Source organism: Ceratotherium simum, chromosome 13, assembly GCF_057802395.1.
Source record: "Ceratotherium simum simum isolate JZ-2026a chromosome 13, ASM5780239v1, whole genome shotgun sequence".
Classification (NCBI taxonomy): Eukaryota; Metazoa; Chordata; class Mammalia; order Perissodactyla; family Rhinocerotidae; genus Ceratotherium; species Ceratotherium simum.
In genome coordinates this window covers 11,309,222-11,335,258 of record NC_141912.1, presented here as the reverse complement: position 1 = coordinate 11,335,258, position 26,037 = coordinate 11,309,222, and the positions used below count along the sequence as shown (strand labels likewise).

Genomic DNA, 26,037 nt, shown 5'->3' with positions numbered 1-26,037 from the left:
AAACGAACTATTTGGTTGAGTCAAATGGTAGAGGTGCATGACGTCAGAGTTAGATATGTTATTTTATAATGATTTGATAGTTTTTGAGGAAGAGAGTGATATGAGTCAAAATGTATTTCAGGGAAATATCTGTAAGCAGAAGTATGTGGGTCCATTGAATGAGGAAGAGACTGGGGCTCTCAGCTAAGAAAGAAAGGCTAGCAGAACAGGGACTTTTTAATGAGAATGGCAGAGGAGAAGGATGCGACAGACGTTGCAAAGGTGGAACCAATGCGAGGGGCGAGAAAATGGGAGGAGTTGGATATGACGTGGAAACTCTGGGAAAAGATGCTGATATGACTTTTCCCGAAATGGCAGCATGGAAGGAGAGGGAAGAGATAATGAATTCAGTTTGAAGGCTGTGCACTTTGAAGTGTCTGTCACTAGGGGATCCCTAGTGAGGTGGAGATCTGATTACAAGGACGAATGAGAGGTGAGGAGACAGCAGAAATGCCCCAGGCTCCATTGCCTGGGTCCTCCAGATCTGCCCAGAACACATTCTCCATCCTTCAGTTCTCTCACCCCTCCTTCTCCTTCTCCTCAGACGTCCTCCTAAATGTCACTTCCTTAGGGAAAGCCTTTCCTCCTCTTCCGCATCCCCATTCTGATTTAGGTGTCCCTGCTAGGTGCTCCCATGACACCCTGTGCCTCCCATATCACAGCACTTTCCATGCTGTATTGTAATTGTTATCTTCATTTTATCGTACGGTAGCTGGCCCACAGAAGATGCTCAATAAATGCCTAACGAAGAGATGAGAGGAAGGAGGGTGGAGGAAGAAGGAAGAAACAGGAAGGAAGGGAGGGAGGGTGAGAAGGAAAATCTGAAGTTCAGAAAAGAGGTAAGGCCTAAAAGTGCCAATTCAGATGTCATTCACAGATAAAGTCAGAAGAAAAAAAAAGACAAAAGAGTATATATAGAGAAAATGGAATATAGGCCAAGACAGAAACTGCACATTTGGAAAGTGGGGGGGTGGGGGGAGAAGGGAGAAAAGGCCAGAGTAAAGAAAAAGAATAATTTCAATGGTAGGAGAAAAATCAAGACAGAGAAGTGCCACCGACATGGGGAAACAGGAAGTTTCGAGAAGCAGATCTTACAGTGGAGCAGGGAGGATGAGGATAGTGATGGAGAGTGTTTGGACTCGGCGTCCAGGAAGCCTGTGATGGTGGAAGTCAGAATGAGGATGAGACCTCTACGCAAGTGTGAGCTGTGAGTGGAGGAGATTCCACTTCTAGGAAGTGTGGCACTGGAAGGACAGAGGAAGATGAGATGGCAGCTCAAAGGAAGAATGGGCCTTCGATATTTTTTTTCCCTCAAGGATACTAAAGAGATGTGAGACCATTCAATAACCTATGAGAAGAGAGTCGCAATACGAGAAACAGAAGACACAAGAGCTGGAACGAGGTCAATGGAGTTTGGAGGAGGACTCAAAGTCAAGGTCAGAGACAAAGGGCATTAGCCTGCAAGAGGAAGAGGAATACATGGTTCCTTAAAAGAGAAGGAAGAAGGAAAGGCCAGGGAAAGATAGCAAGCAGGTGAGAGAAGTTGAGGGGTCCCCTTAGATGAGCCGGGGTCATTTGCTGAGTGAGGGGGTCAGGTAGGAAGGGTAGTAAAGGTGGGACTGGGTCTTGGCAGGAGTGAAAAAGGTTTGGAAGTCCTTCTCTGGTTAAATAGGAAAGCATGCTAATATATGCAGGAGGTCTGGGCTCCACAGAACCCTTAAAATAACAGCACGAGGGCCCTGGAGGCTCGCTCCTTTCTAACAGCCCAACCTTGAGCGTCCAGGGGAGAGTGAGTTCAACCAGACTTTCTGAGAAAAGGAAAAGACTTTGTATCCATTGCAAGTATTGTTCCAAGCAGCGAGGTCGAGCTAATAGAATAGCCAGGACAGCTAGAGTGCTGCCTGCAGGGATGGCCAGCCGGCTCTCCCACGTCTGCTTTGTGACCGGTCTAGCTTTCAACCCTGCAGCCTGCTACAAGCTGCAGGAGTTGAGCTCTCTCTCATAGGAGAGCTATGAGTCTCTTGGGAGTCGTGACCCTGGTCATGGCTGGAGCCAGCCTAACTGCAAGGGAGAGCAGACAATTCCCTACGTGATGGGTACAATTAGAGGTGTGCGGGACATCCGTTACTCCTTTGGAACTGCTGCCTATTTTACTATTAGAGATGTACCTTTGAAATCAAATTGAGACGGGAAGCACAGTAAAGAGGGAGGCCATTCATCGTGGTCACGTGTGGATTGGCTTAGCCCTATGCTCATTCCTAAAAATTAGCCGATATCCGTTATCCCAGGAAATGAGAGTGGTGGAAGGTCACTGGGACAGGCCATTTGGGAAAACAAGGAAGAGGGTGGAACTGGACAGACTGCTGCAGTAATGACTCCTAGACAACAAGACTCCTGGGTACTTGAGATTTTAGGGGTGCGGGGGGGAGTGGAGATGAGAAGCCAACAGAAAGAGGAGGTAGAGAGGAACAAAAAACAAAAACAAAATACCAAAACAAAATTCCGTATGCTCCATAATTTTACTTGGAATTGACTTTATTTGGGGGGCAGTGGAGTATTTTGAAAAAGAACCTACTATCAGAGAATTTCGCAGAACACAGAGTGGGATTAGCTCAGAGTTTATTCTGTCAAAGCCATCCACCCAGGTACAACAGAATAAAGTCAGGGAGTGTTGGCACGAACACAGAAAGGATGAAAAGCAAATGAGGTCTGGATTGGGCGTCCTCACCGGCGGCTTATCCTGCGAGTGTGTCTCCTTGGGCAGACAGTCAGCAGGCTTCTCCTGAGCTCCCCTCTTTCTCCTGAGAATTCAGGTTATTGAGCACCTTTTCTGTGTTCTCTCGTTTGCTCATCCCAACCACTCATATAGTGAGTAGCAGAGTCCAGCTCAGATTCAGGCCAACGTGACTCTGAACTCTGTGCTTTTACCCAGAAGCCTCACCACCTCCCTGGCGCTGCTGTTTCCTGGATGCAGTGAGGAAAATGAGAAGGAAGAGCGGAGGGACAGAGGAAGGGAGGGCAGGAGCTGTATGGGAAAATTTTGAGAATTGGGAAATGGTTCTGCAGACACATTCCAACAGGCAAGGGATGCAGTTATATCAGATGCAAGAGTGAAGTTCTGGTACCATCCAGTTCAGAGAGGTGAGCTGCAGGCACCCAGGCCCTGAAATGTATACCGCGAGCTTAGATATTTTGACTCCTGGCTTATCCTTCCTCCTGCCTCTCTTCCAAGTATTAGTAACATAACATTCTTTTGATAATTTTTCCTTTTAAAGGAGATACTACTCTTACTAAAAGGTCAACCAGCTAAAAATATTTTGCTTGGATTTTCCATGCACTTTTCTGCATGACTTCTTTGCTTCAAGTCCTGCCTTGCCTAGGAGAAACGGCTGAGACATTTCCACCCACAGGGAGTCGTTTTCCAGGCGTGGATGCCAACGTTTCCCTTCTCCTTCCTCCCCTGCTTCACCCCCTTTGGTCTTAGTAACTTTCAGAAGAACCCAAAGAAAGATCTTCTTTTGTAAAAAAAGAAACATTTCTTTGACATTTAAAGCCAAAAAGGATCGAAGTTCCTCTAGTAAATCCCGTTACAACAGCAAAGGCAAGGCACTGTCGCATGCAAGTTACTGAAATGAGAGTTTTCCTTGGGGCAGGGCCTCCAGGTGCCGTGGGCCACCTGATTGCCATGGGTAGGCACAGTGAAGTGATTTGAGGGGTACCCTGAAACAGGACCTGGATTCCTACTAGCAGAATCAGGTGTTTGGGCCAAAATATGGAAGATCCCTATTCCAAATTTTCTTCTTAGAATGCTCTTTCCTCTATTTCTCTACCTGGCAAAATCCTACTCATTCTTTAATACATGCCTCAAAGTTTACCTGCTCAGGTCGGTTGTTCTGTCTCCTAGATTCTCATAGCCACTGACTCCTACAACTGTTACGGTACTTGTCACTTATTTGTTTGCATGTGTGTCTTTCCATAGCACACTCCCTCTCTCAAGCACTTCCAGGCCAGGACCAGTCTTATTATCTCCATAAAACTAAAGCCTGGGACCCAATGGGTAGTGTCAAGGAAAAAATTATTCTGACCCTTGTTAAAGTGTTAAGGAAAACTTTATTCAAGATTATGGCAATAGGGGAGAGAGATTGAGCTCAACTCTGAATACAAAGGACAAGTGGGCATTTATAGCCAAGCAGTGGAGTGAGGGGAGGTCAGTGGATGGAATATTACTCATAAGAGACATCGAGAATAGGAAGATTCTTGCTAAACTGATTTGGCAGGATTCTTTGCTAAAATTGGGCTCTGCAGGTCAAAAGATAGGACGAGGGCCAATTTTAAGGCCTAGTAGAAAAGAGGGCTCAGAGGGGCCTGACTATAGTTTGGTCGAGGAGAGAATCTTTGTCAGTATCAAAGAGTTTATAGAATGAAAGTTTCTAATTGTAAGAAGTAACTCATTCTTTTCATTCAACCCTATTCACATTATTCTCCTTACAAACAATTACTGGCCATTTGACAAATATTCTCTCTTTGACCAAATTTTAGTCAGGCTCCTCTGAACTCTCTTCTCAACTAGGCCTTGACTTTTGGGCTTCCATGTTCCTCTCTGCATTGTCCAACTTTAGCAAGATCCTGCTAAGTCATTTTAGCCAGGCTCCCCCATCTTCCACATCTGATCACCCCCAATATCTGATCGGGTTCTTCATCCTCCGCCATCCCCCCCAGGTGGTGCCTGATCACCCTGGCCTGCCTTCAGCAAGGATCCTATTAGGTTGGTTTAGCCAGATCCCCCTCACCCCTGCTATTTCCTGTTAGTAATTTTCCATCCACCAACCCCCGACCCTGCTCCTTGGCTATAAATTCCCTCTTGTCCTTATATTCAGAGCTGAGCCCTATCTCTCTCCCCTACTGCAAAACCCCATTGCAGTGGTCCCTATACACATCCTGATAGGTCCCCCTCAGCCTTACTGTTCTTTAACTAGCATCATGAACATTCTTTCACCAACCTGGTTAGAGAGCCGGCTGTATCCCAGGGCATTGACAGGGGACTGGGGGAGGGGGATGGACCTGGATGGGGATGCTCTGGCCAGGCAGCCTGAGGCCATGGGCCCCTGTGGATCAGGGCACTGAGAGGAGATAGGTGCTGTGCTCCTAAAGACCATCTCACCTATGTCACAATTGTGCCTGCAGCTAACTCTTGTTCTCAAGATGTCAAATTCTTCTCATATCCAACTAAACTTTCAGCCTGTTACAACTTCCTAGTCAAAGAGGGCTTTTTTTTTTTTTTTGCCATGTAAAAAATTTCAATTTAAATATGAAAAGCAGCCTGCCTTTTTTGTTTCAAGGTCTTTGATGTTTTGAGACTATCTTTCAGCCCCAAGGCAGTCCTCCTGGGAATTTCTTTTAAGACTAGGAAACTTGAGAGACCAGGAGGGAGTGGTGGAAAGTGGAGGTGCCCCCGGGAGGGTGAAAGTAAAAGATGAGTCCTGTTTGTTTTTAGTCTATTTCCCTCGGGATCATCTCTTCCCCTAAGGAGCTTCCTGTTGCCCCATACTCTCTTCAGAGTTGTTAGAACTGGGCAAAGATCATCTAACCTATCTCTGACAGGTCAAAGCTTTACAAGAAAAAAGGCCACCACTGAGGCTGAGATAGAGGTGAAGGTATTTGCTGAAGGTCCCAACCCTTTGGAGGAACAGGATCCAGACAAGAATCTCCAGGGCTTACTCTCTACCCTCCGCAGAGCAGAGCTCGGCCTTAACAGGAGCTGTTAACTTGTCAAGGACTTTTACATCAGTTCACTCATTTGAATCCCAAGGATCTGAAGACTGGTTTACACAGGAATTCTTCTGTAGAAATAATCTAGTGGCTGTCTTGGGCACTTTACAAACAAGCTACTTAGCTTGCATTTTGCAGCGCCTGGAGAAGGAGCCCTGGCTTGTTCTCTCTCCATGGTAATTAGGTGGCTCAGTGAGCAACAGAAACCAAGCTTCAGCTCACAATGGAAACTCAGGGAGTCGCTCTCACAGTTCCTGCATTTATTGGCAGGCCTAGTATGGAGGCAGTCCCCCAGTACAGACTGCAGATTGCAAGTTCACCCTAAACTAGAACGCCTGACTCACTCAGCCTTTTTAATCACAATATCAGCTGGAGCTGTCTCAATCTAAAGGTTAAAATCAAAACATGTTATATTATATATATATAATATACGCATATATTATGTATATGTATATATTATGTGGATATCATACATATATAATATATATAACATATTATATATGTGCTTATAAATAATATACACATACAATATATGGCCATAGTATATATGTATATTATAAATATACATACAAACATATTTTTAATGTTTCATTTAAAATAATTTCCAAGTTACAGAAAAGTTCATAAAATGATGCAAAGAACTCTCATATATTCTTTGCCCCCAAAATCAAATTTTAACACTGGTCTACATGTGCTTTATCATTCTTTCTCCCTCTCTATCTCTCACTGTCTCTCTTCATATATATATGTATATATTTCCCCCTAAACTATTGGAGAGTAAGCTACATACTTTATTCCCTTTTACCTCTGAATACATCAGTGTTTGCCTGAGAACAGATTCCCCCTAATAACCACAGTATAGTTATCAAATTCAGGAAATTTACCATTGATATGATACTATTATCTAATCTACAGTTGACAAAATATAGCCTATAATTTATCCCAAAAATCTTAGTGCAACTTTAAGGTATTTAAAGTTTTTAATAAAACAAAGAAAATGTTTTACTCACTGCAGAGAAAATTCAAGAGAACCTTCTCACCAATTTATACTAGGAGCAAATTATTTGCTCCATAAATTACTTATTGACTTAGATATTTTTAGTTTGCTTAATGCCTAGCACTGAAAGCCTCTAACTACCTATTTGTAAATCCAGGAAGATATTCTGGCAGTCCTGCTGGTATCAGGTTGATTTGAAAGATCTGATATTTCATTATAAATGCAATTAATCAATAGGGAAGTTGAAGAGGTAAAATACAGCTTTTAAAATATTAGCAGGATTTGGGCTTCTGGGGCATACAAGAATTAAAATGTGGACGAGAAATGTTCTTTATGAAAATTACCCGTCCCCGTAAGACCAGGAAATGCACAATCAACAGTCACACCAGGAGCCAACAGCAAGAGTCACTAAACCAAGCGCAGAACCATCATGGCTCCAAAGCTCTTCCTTCTGAAAGGGAAGAGAGGAGAGCTGTTCTCTACTGGGAGTGTGTGTGGTAATTTCATAATAATGTAATACAGATATTGCATCAGTACCACCTACTTTCCCTCAGCCACACTCTATTGTACCTCCGTTTCTTTCCTATCATTGGAAGAGATGTCCTATCAGGTCAAGACTTCCCCTCGCCCACCATGTGGGATGCTCTTGAGGCTGTTTCCTCTCCTCTCTTCTCCTCTCCTTTGAGACTTTGCCCCAAACAATCTCTTTCTCAATCAATCTCTCTCTCTCACTTTTCCCTCCCTCTCCATTGGCTTTTTCCTTCCTACTCAAGTCTTTCCCCAGGAACCAAGTCCAGGTCCAGCCTCACCTGGAGTAGGCTGCAAGGGTGGGTGTCATGCCTGAGGGGAGGTGGAATGTGCAGGAGCAGGGGCAGAGACAAGGGACCAAATGGACACGTGGAAGAGCTACCACAGGAGGAGAAAGTGAGAAGAGGACTTCAGTCCAGAAAGAGTTTGGGCTGAGGGAAGGAGGTTAAAATTAGATTTATAAAATCTCAACATATAGAGATAAGGATAGAAACAATAAATCAAAAGACATAAATAAATTTTTGGCTAGTAATAACTATCTGCTAAGTGTCTTATAGTTTAAAATAAACTCTCACATGTAGGAGTTTACTTTTACTTATTTGCCACACCTTGGGCCCCAAATAGAGTCCAGATAAGAGACATTACAGAGAATTCCCATCAGGCATTCCCTCCCCTAATTAACTAACTTTAAAAAGATGAAGGGAAAAGATACAAAGGGAATTTTAGTTTTCCAGCTCTAGGCAAAACTTCCATTTGGGGTCAATTGGTATCACCTCCCTCTGACAGTCTTCTTTGTGGGAGTAATTGGGCAGATTGGGTTTCAAGAAGCCATACTCCCAGAGCCAGCCCAGGTGGCTGCTTCTGACTGTTGACAACAGCTGACGCTAATGCTAATGAAGAAAATAAAGAGATAAGGGGCTCAATCATAACCAAAATAACGCAGCAACTCCAGTGAAGAAGGAGAAATACATCAGCCTCATGATTCTCTCCATTGTGGGCAATGAGGGCCATGTGGGCTCAGGGACCCTGCGAGCGGCAGGCAGATGACCAGACAGCATGCCTATCAATGTCACTGGAAAATGGAGGTGCTCATAGTGCAGATCAGAATGATCCCCCCCATACACAGCTTTATTAAGTATGTCTGTAGCCATGTTTTATTCCAACTGCATGTCACTTTCTGAGTGTTGTATGGTTTAAGCCTTATAACAACCTGGTGAGGTAGATTTGAAACTGTTTAATACATGAGGAAACAGGTTCTAAGAAATTAAACAGCTTCCTCAAGGTCGTAGGATGACTGGCAATACTAAGTGGCAAAGGTGGGATTAGATCGAGGGTTCTGACTGAAAAGCTCTTGTTCTATCCCACTAATACCTAGGAAGCAGACACTAAGGTGATGTGAAAGCAGCCAACAGCACCCTATCACTCGCCTTCTCTCTAATTTCAGATGGAGGTGTACTTTTCTTTCTCAAAAAGTTGCAGTGGTTTTCCTCTGCCTATAAGATAAAATTCAAGTGCACATGCCCGGTTCAGGACTCTTACATCTGGTGTCTGTTGACCTTTCAGTCCTCCCTTCCGCCATGTCCCACCTCAGCCTCACCCTCACCCTCTGCAACTTACTCATGTGTCCTGTCCCTGACCTGGGTTCTTTTGTTCTCCCCCTTGAAGTATCCATGTCATCCTTTTCCTCTTCAATATAGGCCACCACTGCTGCCTTTAGCAACATCCTTCAAGGCCTGTCCTATTGCCAAGTCATCTGTGAAGCTGTCCCTGGCCTTCCTAGGGGCCTCTCGCTTCACGGAAATGCTGTGACATGTAGTCTGCATCTCCCATTTGACATCTGCCAGATGCAACCTTGAATGTTATATGAGGGTCCCATTGAATATGACGCTCTTGAGCCTGGGCCATGGATAGCAAATGCCAGGCAGAGAGCTTGGGCCTGGGAAGCCGCAGAAGGACATGGAAGTTAGGAAGCACCTGGCATGGATATGCCACACACGACATCACAGGGCTGGGAATGTACCAGAGGCCAGGGGTCAGCCAGAGGATGTGGAACCAGAGGGTCAGCATACACTGGAGGCCAGGGAGGAGCAATGCTGGGCAGTGGGGATTAAAAATTTAAAGCTTGGATATCAAAACCCTGCTTCATATTTAGTGTGATTGAGCCAGAGATCTTTGGGATGGGGACACCGGGTAGAACTTTAAAAATAAGCTTGGAAATGCTTTCCAGAGGACCACAGAATCAGCTAGCAAGATTTCTGTCATTGCTATAGATAATTTTCAGAGAATTCATGGCAATTAAAGCCAAATAGGGTTCTTAACTCAAACCTCCTCAAAAGTTTGCTTGTGTGAATTTGCTATGCTTGTGTGAATTGTGAATCTCTAAGACAGGAATATAGAAGGCGAGTTTTATCTAACTTATTTGTCTGGGGAATTCTTTTTCTCAAAAGCCTCTCCCAATTAGTGCTCTTTGGAATACACTTAATAAATGCTATTTACATTTAGTCTGATCCATGTTTCATGGTGGCTTAAAAAGTGGTAAGACCAGGAAATTTTAGAGAGATTGGGTCTTTTTTTGCTGAATTTATCACTGTATTAAAAGCTAGAGTTATTGGTAGCTTTGGACAAAAGAATGAGACCAGACTGGATTAGATAACAGTCAAGATAACCACAGAATTCTTTGAGGGGTACATCATAAAACTGGACCCCTACCAAATGATTTGATACATTTCTCAGGTCGACATCTGATATTTTCCAATATTAAAGATACTGAATAGATATTTAAAGTAAACACAATTTTTAGTCCTTTTTAGTTCGATTGTCCTCATTTTAGCTTATGGAATAAGCCCTGCTTTAGTGACAGAACCTATTCCAAGGGATTATTTTGTTAACTTCGGGACTGTTCTTTTGAAAAAAATCTTATCTACTTGATCCATCTTAATTCTCTATCTATTTTGCATGTAAAGAAATCTTTTGATGCTTAACCACCTCTATCCCCTTCCAGAGATGGTGAGTGAAGACAAAGTTTATATACCTTTGAGAAAGAAATGCTTTAACATATAAAGCAATATTTGTAAAGTACACATTTCAATGTCAGGCAACAATTCTTTTGGGGTTATTCGCCAATTTATTATCTCTGCCTCTTTTCTCTTCCATCGTGGAGGGGTTGAATAATGTTGAACTAGTCTTTACAAGCTCTATTGTAATATAAATTTCGGTTCAAGCTTTTAGTAGTTTCCCCAATACAGTTTCAAATACCACAAGCGGATTCCTGATGTCCTGGGTGGATGTGTTTTTACTTGATCACAATTCTGAGGTTAATCAGCATGCTGTTCATTTTTTCCATCATCGCCAGCAAACCTGCTGCTGACATACTGCAGGCTCTAGTCTACAGCTGTCCGAAAACACTGCTTCCCATTTCTACAATACTAAAATTACACTTTTTTCTTTTGTCCGTTTTGGAATCAAAATGTTCAGGAAGACTTAAATGTTTTGCTTTGACTTGGCAACTTTTCCTGTCCAGATAATTGGTGATGTGCATCGAACCAGTTAGTGTGAAACAAGAGTCTTTGAAAACCATGCTGTTTTATTTATGAAATAAATAATCTGCTTAGTTAAGCTAAATCTTGGAAAATCTTAAATATGGTGGCACTTGTAGTGATCTGAGCATTCTACTGACACTGGCATGTAATTCTCATGACTGAAGATATCCATCTCAAGTTAGATATTCCTGATAGCAGCAAACAGGTTAAGTCCCAATAAGATCTCAGGTGAACACAATTGGGCCTTTCTGTATCCTTTCTTAAAAGTCTTAAGCCAAAGCGTTGTGGCAGGAGAAGGAGTTAGTCATGGGTCCTAGGAAGTGATCAGTTTCCAAGGGGGGGGACCTCTTTAGGCCTCTGAGGACTACCTGAGTCCAGGCAACTAGGCCGCTGTGGTCATTTCAGGTCTGCTGTTATTATTTGCATTTGTCCAAACAGCTGCCCAGGTCTCTTAAAAGACCTGTGTTTAACCAGGTAAATGGCTTTGATTAAAAAACAATGCGGGGCCGACCCTGTGGCCTAGCGGTTAAGTGCGCGCGCTCCGCTACTGGCGGCCCGGGTTCAGATCCTGGGCGCGCACCGCCGCACCGCTTCTCCGGCCATGCTGAGGCCGCGTCCCACATACAGCAACTAGAAGGATGTGCAACTATGACATACAACTATCTACTGGGGCTTTGGGGAAAAAAAAGGAGGAGGATTGGCAATAGATGTTAGCTCAGAGCCAGTCTTCCTCAGCAAAAAAAGAGGAGATTAGCACGGATGTTAGCTCAGGGCTGATCTTCCTCACAAAAAAATAAATAAATAAAAATGCATTTTACCTTTCCCTCAAATAAGAACAAATTGTGAAGATAAAATGAGATTGTAGATGTGAAAATAGTTTGAGAGTAAAAATGGAATACCAACATTATTACAAGGATTACCTTAACAATAATATAGGCTTTACATATTTCCTTCAGATACTTGGGAAAAAACCCCAGAAATTAAACTTTGGATTTGAAATTTTCACCCCTTCTCATTCACCTTGCAAAAAATCTCCAAGTTACACAAGCTTCAAATAAGAAATCTAAAGATGGACTAAAGCTTAGAACTGTAATGGATATGGCGAATGTCAAGTTCATGATGCCAAACTGGTCCAGGCCTAGGAAAATCCAAGAATAACAGATTTATACTGATGTTGTCCCACTGAAAGTTCCAACCTGCATTTAAGAGAAAACAAAAGAAGCTAATCTATTTCCATGTTTATTGCAGAAGAAATTGGCATAGAGAGATTAAGCCTAATATGAGGTGTCATGTACACGAGGGGTCAGAACCAGGGAGGAGACCCAGGTCTGACACCTTCCCACTCAAGTCAACATGAACAAGGCTTTCAAAAGTCCTAAGTCTCAAACTTGTTGTTCCCTCAGCCCTATAATGCCTCCCATCCATCTCTGCACCTTCTCCAATTTTCCACATCAAAGACAACACAAGTGTCTTGTATCACATCTTGGAGTCATCCACTGACACCAATTCCCACAAAAAACAAGCAAAAGGGACAGGAGAGCTGTTGTTTTATGAAAATCTGTTTGGTCTTTTCTCTGGTCTCTTAAGTTCAGTCCTAATTTCTTTAAGACCCTGAATGCACTAGCACGTTTGTCCATGGCTGCTACAAACCACAGTGTTTAATGAGACTTGTGCTTTTAAGGTCAGAAACTCGGGAGCTGAAAAGACCGACAGTTCTCTGAGTGTGAGTTGAGACTGTTTCTGCAGAGCAATAAACAAAGCCAAGCAGCTCACTTGCAACAGGATCTGAGGTGGTTGATGACTATGTGCACAGCTGACAGGCGAGTCACGACCATCTTTCGGGGGATTTACGTTGGAGACTTTGGCTTCCTCCTCTTGTACATATTTGGCTTAAAGAATGCAAGGAATTTGCTAGCTGAGCAAGTTTATCCATTCTGTTTTCTAACCAGGATCTTTTCCACTGAGGTATGTTTCTGAAAAATTCTCGCAGCAGATTCTGCTGCCAAAGCAGCACACGGTTCAATGGGACAGTTTAAACCTGAGATAAATCCTAAAAATGCACTGTGTGCTGTACAGAAACAGAATCCGGCTCTGACTTTGAAATAGAGGTATCTGAACTTACTACCAAAAGTTATGCCAAAGTCTAGAACTACCTCATCCTTCTATGTGCACACATGAGAGAAAGAAGCCAATGGGATAGACAATAGTCTAGCTGAGCACTCACTACATGCAACATGAGATTTTATCCCCATTTACTTATGAGAAAACTGAAGATCACAGAAGTAAAATAACATGGCCAAGTTCAAATACTAAATGGCACAGCAGGAATTTAAAACCAAGTCTCATGATACAAGTCCGACTATGTTATGTGGGTGTGTTCCCTTTTATCCCAACAAGTTGACCAATTATGTAACTAAATGGCATTGAAGTAGAGACTGTTAAATTACTTAAAAACCATTATGCATTAAGAGTTGGAATGACAAATTTAATGAAAATACATAAATTAAGTTCCAGATGAATGACTTACCAAAATCACACAATTAATGTGATTTTCTGATTTGCAAATAACCCCTGAACACTGTATCCTAACATTCTTTGGAAAGTTAAATTCATCAATGACAACATATAGAAACTCTTGATTTTTCTCGTAATTTCTTCACATGTATTTTTATCATAAAAAATTAACATTAGATGTATCTTATGAAAACGAGTCCAAAAGTACAGACTGAGTTAATCAGGGTTCATAGATAAGAATGGCCAAGACCACAAACGCAGGGGAAATAACAGAACCACTGCACCATCTAGTGACAAGACTCTTGCTTTGCAAGAAAACCACCTGATGCAATTCCATTTTGCAAATCAGTCCCCAGAACTTAGTCTGAAGAATATTCATAAAATTGGCCAAAAGAAAAATGTCTCTTGACAGGGAATAATAGAAAATTAAGGGCATATAAACAGGAACAGTGGAAAGAGATAGATTTTTCTCTTAAGATTCCATTAGAAGCTGGAGGTGAACCCAAATACTCCTCCACAAAGATCTGCCATAGGTCTGTTTTTCTCTCTGTATCCTAAAACTTTGGGTACTATTTTATCAATTTACAAGGGTTCAACTTCAAAACACAGAGGACATAAGTACCTATTCAGTGAGTCTGAGATATTCTTCCTCCACAAGCCTGACTAGGACTAATTCTCCATCATAAAGGTCAGTGTAAGGCCTGAGCATCTTTCTTCTAGATTACTTTTCCCTTTGGCCTTGTACTACATAAGCGGCAATAAACCTGAAATTCAATGCTTTCTTTCAATGCTCAGTAAATATCAAAATGCCCAGATAGTGTACCTATTACAAAGACATTATAAAAATACTACTTTAAAAGCCAAAGATAATAGAATCAAAATAGAAAATTTTTTTAATCTCAAGATTTATATTTTCTTCAAGAACATTTTAAGACTCATGATCAGGAAGGAAATATATTTAATAAATTTATAATTCTTATGATTGAATGAAATTATCTAGAAAAAAGAAAATACATTTCAATTTAGTAATTACACAAAATAATGTCAGCGTATGTGAAAAAATGTTTACTTACATTTTTCTTGCACAATTTTTAAAGTTAAGCTAGTTTTTATTCCAGCAGAGTTTGCAAATATTACAGTGACTAGCTCTGTCAGGCCCAATCTCTTCTCAAACAGAAGAGTTGAGCCTGTTGGGTACCTAGTACCACCCCTTAAAAATCCCTAACAAAAATTCAAAATATGCATAAATTTGACAATACAAATCCTGAGTTGATAATTTTTCAAATCCCCATAATGCCATCTGGTCTTTGTCAATAATGCGTTATCTCATTACAGGTAAGAGCTTCCAGAATACTCTGTAGAAACATAGCATAGTGGGGGAAAAAACACAGGTAATAGAGTAAGAAAACCCCCACTCAGCATTATTAGCTGTGTGACTTGGAGAAGTTTCCCACCTTTGCTGAACCTCAAATGCTTCATCTATAAAGTGAAGGATTCCTTTAGTAATCCTTAGTAATCCACTTAACTTGAAGGATTTACCATAAATGTTAAAGATTACATATGAAATGTCTAACAGATCATAAGCACTCAAGTAAATGGTAGTCATCTATTAATAAAAGTGGTAGTATGCTTTTTAAAACAATAACTCGTAGAAGTAGATGCTTATGTGGCCTAGAATTGGCCTTATGTAAACCATAAACTAGGTCAAGTTTGTTCTTTAGACTTCTTGCTTACTTTTTCAGCACTACCTCCAAAATCCACATGTAAAACTGGCCCAGGAAAACTGACAAAAGGGTGAGAGAAAATATTTGAGCCATGGTGAATAAGTTGAAAAGATATGTCATCAAGAGTCAAAACACCCCATAAAGCTTTTAAAGACAGGTTTATTTATATATAAGTGCATGAAATTGAATACAGAAACTTTATTAAAATACTGTATATTACAAATTTTTAATCCAATAAATTCTGTGTAATGATGTTTAAGTGCTGGATTTACTTTTAACAGCTGTTTTGTGTGTATCAGTAAAGAGTTCACCCTGTATATTACAAAGAGGAGAGACACATACGGACCTCAGAAACGGTCCTGTGATTAGACAGTGGATGATGTTAATTGTGCATCTTTTCTTGAAAGCAATGAATTGGAACCTAGATCTTGTCTTTGCAGACCAACTTTCTATAACCAAAAATAACTTGCATATGTTTATTGCTGCCCTTTGAAGAACATGAGTGGTGAAAAATAATTTAAAATAAAGATCAACATCTCTAAGGCTAACCTGATGCTTACCACAATTAAAATAATTAAAATTCACTGCAAAATTTGTGTTCTCCAGGAAATTATGCTATATACACAATGAGATTTGTACATGAATTGGGAAATTAAAAAATTGCTTATATAAAATTAAAAATCAATAGTATACAATATTTACAGCTTGTTAGGTATTATACATAAACATAGTTTTTTAAATAATCCTTCAAAATTAAACTGTATTATGTAAACATGCAGTACACATACCCATACAGTGTAGTTTATAGTCTTAACAGAAGGGGTGAGTTGTGTTCACATAGCTCAGGGTACTTCATCACAGACGCCTTTCTTGTGCGCTATCACTCCATGTTTATTCTTCCTGTCTTTAAACTTCACAGTACATTAAGTATTTCTATAGTAAAAATAAATCCCTGATGGTAAACATATTCCTAAAGGTTACATAAAGTGTCTGCCCTTGGACTACAATATAAAACTAACACTGTTTACACTACAATCTCTAGTTTACAACAAAACTAAATTTTAAAATCCCACATTTACTTATCTTGACTACATTTTTCCCCATTTCAAACTTACTTCGAAAAAGAAAAAAACAGAGACAAATATCACATCATGAAAATGCAATGCAAGTAGTTATCATCTGTCATAGTTAATGACGAAATAACTGATATTTATTATTAAACCATAAGGAGTTAATTCAATTACACCGATCCTAACTCTGAATCCCAGTAACAGGTGAACCAATCCTGCATCTCAGTAAACTCACTTTGCAAAAGTATCTTAACTTCCAAGGCACTAAGGCATCATTTAGCTTTCGAAAACTATACTGTGGTTCACTAAACGATTCATCAGTGGTCTAAGAGTTGACACAGCTTGAAAGTGAGTTTTAATACCTATCAGGTAAACTATATTTTTGCTATTTAAATAAAGACATTGTAGTTGGTTAACTTTAAGATAAAGTTGATCCTCTCATCTAGAATGACTAGTCAGGGGTCAATACTTTATGGTAGAATCATATGAATTTTACCAAGTCATATGACTAAAATGAAAAATACTGTGTAATTTTATATTGTTCATCTAAATCGATAGGGCTCGTGTGTGTGTGTGTGTGTGTGTGTGTTTATGTCGGGGAGAGGGCCAGAATTTTAAAAAATTCCTCCATTGTAAATGCATCCTATATCACAAATACTAAAAAAGTGTCAACAGACTATCAACGCACCCAGTATTGAAAGTAAATCATTTTTACTTTTCAAACAAGTGCCTCTATTTTGGTTTCTATGGAGAAAACTTTAAAATGTTCCTTCCCAAAGATAGTGATGATGTACAAACACTTTAACTTAAAAACAAAGGAAACATTTCATCATCAGTAGTACTATCGAGTTAACGTTCATTTATACAGGGCTCTAAGGAAAGTGATGGTTTTTAGAAATTAGCAATACATAATAGAGTTAGGAGAAAAAGTGTTGCAATTATCCTGATTATGCATTATAGTTCCTCTTTCTATAACTTTATGTTACACTGCTTTCCAGTTTCAGTTACATACCTAAATACAGCCCCCAAAAGGGGGCAGTCACATTACCATTGAGGGGAGATATACATTATATGGGTGCAGTATATAATCTAAAAAAATATGCAAGTGGTTCATGCTCTCTTGACTTGCCTATAGTATTTATTTTTCAATAAGATTATAGCTGCATAACCATAAGGTGTTAAGAACATTCTCTTCTAAACCAGCACTTCTGATTTCTATCAACTGTACATATGTTTAAACTATAACATATGACATCTGTGCAGAAGGGGAGGGAGATTAAGAAATTTATACAATGTTATAAACCAATGTTACCACAATAAACAAAAAATTAAAAAAAAAAGAAACTGCTAAATTAGTTCTCAAAATCAAGAAAGGGTTATTATGGAAGTTCAACACATGTGCAATGAATGTGAAAATGAGTCCCCTAAACTCAGGGGAGGAGACAGTTATAGTTCATAGCTCAGTTCACTCAGAAATTTGGGTATTTCCACTAATTTAATAAAGTAGTAACTGGTACATCTCCACATTTACTGAAAACATCACTTCTCTCAAATAAATTCACAACTACATTTTTAGATAACTACTTCAGCAGCCTCCTCAAAAACATGGTATTGCCTACACTGAATAGAGATCCTTAAGTTAGCAGGGCAAACCTACCACCACACACGCACAAATGTAATATAATTTCAAAATGCTCCGTGTAATTTAAGTCTCACACATAAAGAAACACAGCATTTTGTAAACACGCAGTCCACATCCTCATACAGTGCAGTCTACAGTCCTAACAGAACGGGGAAGTTGTGTTCACATAACATGGGGTACTTCATCACGTAAGCCTTTGTTTTTGTGCATTAGCCCCCGGTGTTTATTCTTCTTGTCTTTAAATTTCCCTCTGCTACAAAATGCTACCAAACGTTTGAAAAATTTTATCATCATTAATCAAATAATGTCCTTTTTATCCTGGAGAATCTACCTCTAAAATGTTATAAAAAGGACTGGAATTTCAGGGAAATTATGAGACCGTTCAATTACTAGCCAACTTTAACCATTGAGATTCTCACCCTTGATTATTACAAGAACAGCAGTTCACACAATCTCCAGCAAGTGTTGCCAAACTTCTCTGCAATCTGGGTCTACTAGAATTTCTTCAGTAACTTTCCACATTCTTCACATCTTACAAACAAGTAACGACTCTTTGAAGAGATTATGATTAAGATTTTCTGGGAGAAACATTCGTAACAGCAAGAGTGAAGTAGTTTGAGACTATTTCAGAAAGTACTCAGCATCTTGTTACTTCTTGAATTATAAAATGGACATAAATTAAAAACAACAGTATTTCCTTCTAAGTTAACAAACAAACAAGTAAAACTAGGGCTCAAGCACCTTTGGTCCATGGAAGGAAGGACGTGGTAGACACTGAAGCCCAGTTCTGTTTCCCTACAGAATTGGCAGTACAGTGCACAACCAAGTTCCCAGGGCGGAGGAAGAAAGGTGGACGTATGGAGGAGACACTCTTCCATCCCTAAAACAAGGACAGTAAGTTGCACGTAGCAGAGATTCAATGAATGTTGGCTGAATGAATCCAAGGCAAGTAGCAGGATCAGGTAAAGGGTTAATGCTGGCTACCTATACCCTTTCCTATTTTAGTTAGTGGTAAACACACTCGTAATTTAATCCTGCTTGCCCAGGCCATTTCCACACCACCAACTCCCAAAAGTGCTCTTAGATAAATATCTGCTATCTTAAAAATAAAGAGGTGGAGGTAAAGAAAATAAGATTATAAGAGAAATTTTTTAGTTTCCTTCTTAAAATATATGCAGGGAAAATGTGGAAATGGAAGAAAACAGATGAATTTTACAAAACGATATGTTCAATTTGTATTGCAAAATGTGATTAAAAATTCTAATGACTATCTATTGATTATTTACTGTCAAATATATGTACTGCTTTGCCATTCATAAACAAAAAGTCGACAAGTGACAGGGCCTGGATTCAAATCTATGTCACTGGCTTAGATTCTCTTCAGTATTCTCTTCAATATGTCACAGCAATGACATCTGTTACTGATATTCCATTGGGTGGATAAATTGGGAAAATCAGAATTTGGGGGAAAAAAACCAGGACTTAAACTCTCAACTAGAATCAGCAAGCAAAATGTTGTCCCAACCTTTTTTAGGATTTAAATCATCTGGCTAGCTCCTGGTGGACTCAAGGGCAGGAATCCCATCATGGTCAACCTTGTCCTTACTATAGAAAAGACTCAGTACAGGACTTTGTATATAGTAGATCCACCAAAAATGTTTCCAAAACTGCACTAGTTGGTGTGTAAGTGTCAGCTTGGGCATATTAAGAATGGCAGCCCCACTCTCCTCATCTTAATTAGAGATTCTCTGAAGACTTTGTCCAACAACATTCTTTGATTTTAAATTATCCCTGTTCCTTACATCACAAATACACGATAGACAGGGCAGCTTACTTCTTTATTTCTCACTTAAAGCACAAATAAAACCCTTACACTTTTTTGGGCAGTGGAAATATATGCTGTAAATACTAAGACAGTACACTGGGTAACCAACTTTAACACTGCTCAGTAAACATTGAGATCTAGGGGAGGATAATTACGCTGCAAATCCTGATACAGCCACCATCTAGGACTTCCTTTACTCTAGGCAACTAACAGACTTGTCCCTGGGGGCTGTTTGCTTGCATCTCCTTCATTTACAGGTTTTAAGCATTATCTGCAGCTTACATGAGGCCCCCTGACTAACTCTGACCTATGGACATTTCTAACCAGTATGTTAAATAACCATTAGTTAGGGCATATAGGAGTCTCTTCTTTGGGGAATTGATGTCACTGTCAGCAATATTTCATTAAACATTTTTTTAAATAAAGGAGTGTAAACTGCAGAGGATTTCCTCCTTCCTTCCTGCATTTATCATGAAGAAAATCTACTGCTGACTCACACACACATTTTAAGAAGCTGTAACCCAAATACCTCAATAAGGGCTCTTGTCATATCACAAACAAGGGTCTCCAGCACTATTAAACCAAGACAAATTTCCCAAAATTCAAAAATCTCAAACATCCTCAAACCTACTTAAAAGGTCATTCAACTGAACAAATATATCAAATTATCCACTAGAACTTGAAAGTGTTCATTGAACAAAAGATTTCCAATTAGACTATTCACATATAGCAGCTTTATATATATGTATATAATGATATATATGTGTCTGTAGATATATATCATTAACCATTTCTTGTCTCTATAGGAAAACCATTAACTTTTTAAAAACCTCAGCATAGAAATAGCTATTAAGACAATTTCATCAATTCACACTATTCAACTGCATTTCAAAACATCAGAAGAGTGACAGTTGCACAAAATCCCAATGGAAATAACTAGAAACAAACCAAAAATTCCCCCACAATTTAAAAGTACACACACAAATACACATATACACATACACACAATTCGTAACGTAAAGCAACTTGATAATGAGATAATTGTAGGACACTCTACAAACTAGCTATTAACCATCCAATTATACTTCCATTCTAGAGTAAAAACAGGAGTTGAAATCTCTTTGGTCCACACATTGATACATATAATGGGTCTAAGTTATTTTTTGGTTAATTTTGGATTTTGAACCATGTGCTCCATATTACCTTACCATGACAACTTCCTTAAATCATAAAATAACAATATGTTAAAATCAATATTCATTTTGTGGATCTGATACAATTTCAACATGTTATTGGTAATCCCTCTCAAAGAGTATGAACACTTTAAACTATTGATAGAATAGCCAAAGTAAAGAAAGAACACAATTCAAGTCTAACAGAAAAGGAGAAATCAAACTGACTTGGAAAACTGATGCCTAAATTTAATTTGAGAAAACATTAGGAATATAGAGAACTCATGAAAATAATTTCAGGCTTGTACATAATAAAAGGAATCAATTTTAAGGTTTACTTCAAAGATCTCTAAGAATGCATAGCTACTTATTGGTTTTTTTTTTTTAAACAAATTTCCAAGCCACAGTGTTAGCAAACTCCCAAAATTGGCTTCCCTACTGGTAAAAGTATCCCCCCAACTCCTCATTGTTAAGTTGTTGATATATTTGCTTTCTGGCAGAGAAAAACGGTGTGGGTAACGAAGGTCTTAAATTTGAATGGGACTAATAAAACCTACTTTTTACCAAATCAGGATATAAAACAGCGAGGCTAGAGTGTGCCGATTATTTTTTGAGTTGTCCTTAGCTTCACACTCTCTGCAGGGGCTCTTCCTTTGAGTTACTGGCACATTTATAATTGTACCTGGTGTTAAAAAATCTCAGTAGAAGACAAATTCAACCAGGTTCTGTTTCCCTTACTTCCCGTACTCTTAAAAACAATTATATATTGCCAAAACCTCTTAAAATGTTTTACACTACAGACTTTTTCATTTCTAATAAATGTCATCACTGATTCTAGTAAACTTAAATAAAAACATAAATCAAGAACTGAACAACTGAAATGAACCACTCAAATATATGTTCAGTACTGTATTGATATGCTGAGATGAACTGACAAATTTTAAAGTTATTTACTAAATTCCCCCATTTTTACTTAGTGAAATTACATTACCACATATCCTAAGTAAGACTGTTTATTACTCTTCCTATAGAACTTACTTGTTACTTATCTACAAACGAGGCTTTTTGTTTTCACAGCCTAATTTAGGCCACTCTTTAAATGTAGTTAATACTCCAGAATGAAAGACTGTTTACATTTTGTCAAAAATCAAGACATATGTAACAAGTAATATAATCCCACTGAGATACTCTTTATAAAGATGTTTTCGCCATGAAATACATAGCCAGAACTTTCTTTAGAAGGATCAAAGAATGCAACATGCATTTCAGACTTCTCACAAAATTTATAGTAAAATTTTCAAATTATATTTTTATGACACACAAACTACAATCAATACGTGTGACTCACAAAGTTGTTGAATTCTTATCAACAGAACATTGATGTATAAGGGAAACTATTAAAAGACCGTTAATTAAGGGACTGAAAAGGATGCACCCTATAGATCTACTTGGAGTCCTTAAAAGAGTTTAGCTAGTTTTCCATTAAGTATTATTTTCCACATAAATTAAACAACAATAATGCCTAAACACATTAAAGCCCTAAATCCCAGAAACATTCAACATTAAAAATCAAATAATTTATCTCATATTAAATGTATTCAGCACTCATACGGGATTTAGCGTTACAAATCTCTCTACATTACCTGAATTCATGTCAAATATGTTCACAGCACTCATCTACATCTATACTTGCAAGTTGTCACATGATCAATGTTAAAAAAAGAAAAGTTTGGCACATATATCAATTCCTCATAACGTCCCTGTAACTTAACACTGTTAAGAACGATGATTCCAATGTTAACCTGATTGGCAGCTAAACAAGGTGCTTTTTCTTGTAGCTTCACATAGCGTAATGCGCCTTGCCTGGGACGGAGGCACGTAAGGTGCAGTGCGGTAGTGCAATCTCTTGAACACCAGAGGGCAATCTTTCCACACAGCTCAACGCCTTATGTTTGACCTGCTCCTTCCACGTTCTTGTACAGCTTCATTCCCACTTGTTAACAACGCCATTTTCAGAGAATCTGTACATCTGTTTCCTTTTGTGAAGTAAGACGTTCCCACAGAAACGTCAAAGTGTAGCGAGGATCCTTGAAAAGGAGATGATTAATGTCAGTACAGTCTGTCCGACGCCCCATACCAGCGCTTCCAAAGGGGCCATGTTCTTCCCTGCCACCCTGTAAATACCCGCCACCGCTGCACCTGGATGAGAAACGAGGGAGAAACAAAACATCACGTTCCTTCATTTCATAACACACTGCGTGACTGTAACTTAAGATCTCTTCCCATTTTATCAAAACAGAATAAGTCATCTATCATTCTTATTTTATAAATTGTTAATAAAAGTGTTTCCATGTGATTGGTAAAAGTTACAGTGACCCATACCACACTTACCCACTTAACTGAAAAACAGACTTTCCTATTCAACTGCAAAATACATATTTATAGCACATGCTGCTTACTTGACACCAAATATGTTCATAAAAATTAATAATTTATTATTGTAATCTCTCACGTGGGCATTGGTCAGACGTCATCAGCATTTTCATAAATTTACAACACAATATATTGATAGTTATAAATGATAATACAGAAAACTACTCAATTTAATGTAATTTCTAAATTATTCAAGAAAATTTTAATATTAAAGGAACATATTTCACAACCTACCATATAAAATAGTTCATTAAGCTTTTTAATAAAGCATACAACTGCAAAGTTATTTGGAGACTAGTGTCTTGACATCTAATAAAAACGAAAGACGAACTTGACATCTGTTTTAGGAAATTTTTTTTTTCTTGCTGAGGAAGATTAGCCCTGAGCTAACATCTGTTGTCAATCTTCCTCTTTTTCTGCTTGAGGAAGATCAGCCCTGAGCTAACATCTGTGCCACTCTTCCTCTATTTTATATGTGGGTCACTGCCACAGCATGGCTGATGAGTGGTGTAGGTCTGCGCCTGGGACCTGAACCTGCAAACCCAGGCCCCTAAAGCAGAGCAAGCCAAACTTCACCACTAGGCCACGGGGCTGGCCCCAGGAAAAATTTTTTAGATAATGCACACTTACAAGAATGAGAGCATCTCAGAGTTACAAGGAGCCTCAGAGCCTACCTGATTCAACAATTCATCCTATTAATATTGTATATATAATGACGTGGTATCTAAGTGGCTGATTTTAAAAGAACGTTCAGAAATATTAAAGGAGAAAATATTTAAATTGTAGTATGCCATCTCACAGACTGAGATGGCCTTAAAACCATTTTTTTGGAAAAAACTGTCTACATATCCTAGAATGGTCAAACAAAAAGAAATAACAGAAATAAATTATTTGAAAACACTGAATTGACAATTATTTGAGACAGAAATCTATTCATAAAAATTAGTTAAGAATTAACTCACTTATTTAAGTAGTTCACTTAAAATCTCCCAAATAAAAATTACTGTATTCCTCTATAAGAGATATATGTGGGAAAAGTAAATTATTAACCTAAGCCAAGGGCTTTCATACACATATTTTTTTAAGAAGGAAATTAAAATGTATAGTATATTTACTGCATACTATGTATCTTGCTAGGAATTTTACAAATATTATCTTATTTAAATATCATACCACTCCTAAGCATAAATACCTAATTTAAAGATGAAAAAACAGAGGTTCAATTACTAGCCCAAGGAAAAACAGTAAGTACAAGAGCTGGAATTTCATTCCAGGTTAGTCTAGCTATAAATCACAAAATCATTCTATCATTGCATATTTATACTAAGTGACTAAGAGAACGAGGAATCCAGAAAATAATAAAGTAACTGGTAACCATATCAATATTAAATAAAACCCCTAGTGGCACCAACATTTACTTAACCAAGTAATAAAATTCACTCAGTATAATTGGTCATAATCCTCAAATGGAGGACATTCTTAAAAAATTTTAAAGATTCTATGCCGTCTTTGTTATCAGAATTGTATTAAAATAAATCTGAGGAAATACTCTGTTTTTATTTGCATTTACCCTAAATTTCCATGATTACATTCAATTTTAAAAACCACAAGTTGGGGGCCGGCCCCATGGCTTAGCAGTTAAGTGCACGCGCTCCGCTACTGGCGGCCTGGGTTTGGATCCCGGGCGCGCACCGATGCACCACTTCTCTGGCCATGCTGAGGCCGCGTCCCACATACAGCAACTAGGAGGATGTGCAACTATGACATACAACTATCTACTTGGGCTTTGGGGGAAAAATAAATAAAATTAAAAAAAAAAAAAAAAACCCACAAGTTGGGCTCCATCTCTCCAGGGCTAAGTTTGCAAAAATGATCCCAGAAGTGGAAAATCTAAGCAATTATTAGCTCAGGCTGCCTGGGAAATGGCAACCAAATCTGTCAATTCAAACATCTCATGCTTATATATGGTTAAGAGCATGGGTTCTGGAGTTAGACTTGTGGATTAAAATCCCAGCTCCACTACTTAGCAGCTGTGTTACACTGAGCAATCACTTAACCTCTCTGTGACTTATTCCTCAACTGTAAAATGAGTGGGTGTGAAGATTAAAAGATAATACTTGGAAAGTGCTTAGAATACTGTCTGGTCCTAGTATGTACTGTAAATTTTGGTTAGTAGTGGTCATAGTAGTAAAGGACACAGGTATTTTCAATCAGTGATTCGCCATTCAATAAGTGGGGCTGGAACAACTGCTAGCCATTTGGAAGAAATAAATTTAGGTCCCTACTTCACACCATTCCCCCAAATAAATTTCAAATGGATTAAAGAACTAAATGTTAAAAAAAATCTATAAATGTAAACATTAAAATATTAGAAAATATGTCTATAATCTTAGGAAAAGAGATTTGCTTAAGACCACACAAAAAAAGAACAAAACCCATAAAGGCTTGACTAAAAATATTTGCTCTATGTCTAACAAACTGATGATTAGCATCCAGAATACAAACACATATATACATGCACAAAAATACATATAATAACCAATGTGGCATTTTTTGCAATAGCAAAAAACCCAATGTCCATCAGCAGGGAATGGCTAAACTATAGCAAGTCCATAACACGGAACCTGTACAATTTCAAAAGAAAAATACAGATCTACACGAGCTGATGAAGCAAGAACCTAAGACATATCATTTATGCAACAAAGAAAAAGAAAATAAAACATAAAAGCATACTCTCTACTAGTATATACATCCATATGTATGTGTGTAAGTGTGTAAGCATGTA

General features: G+C 38.7%; 1 protein-coding gene across 2 annotated transcripts in view; it reads right to left on the bottom strand.

The window, feature by feature from the left end:
• Positions 1 to 15,251: 15,251 nt before the first annotated feature.
• The window catches only part of TMEM170B (transmembrane protein 170B), a 46,477-nt gene continuing 35,691 nt past the window's right edge, over positions 15,252 to 26,037 (bottom strand). Inside the window, exon 3 of one of the 2 annotated variants that reach the window (XM_087438005.1) lies at positions 15,252 to 22,906. In XM_087438005.1, coding sequence (XP_087294131.1) covers positions 22,758 to 22,906 — 149 coding nt within the window. In that variant the 3' untranslated portion in view covers positions 15,252 to 22,757. Of the gene's footprint in view, positions 23,019 to 26,037 lie in introns of both variants that reach the window. The other variant, XM_004432120.3, reaches the window with a different exon arrangement.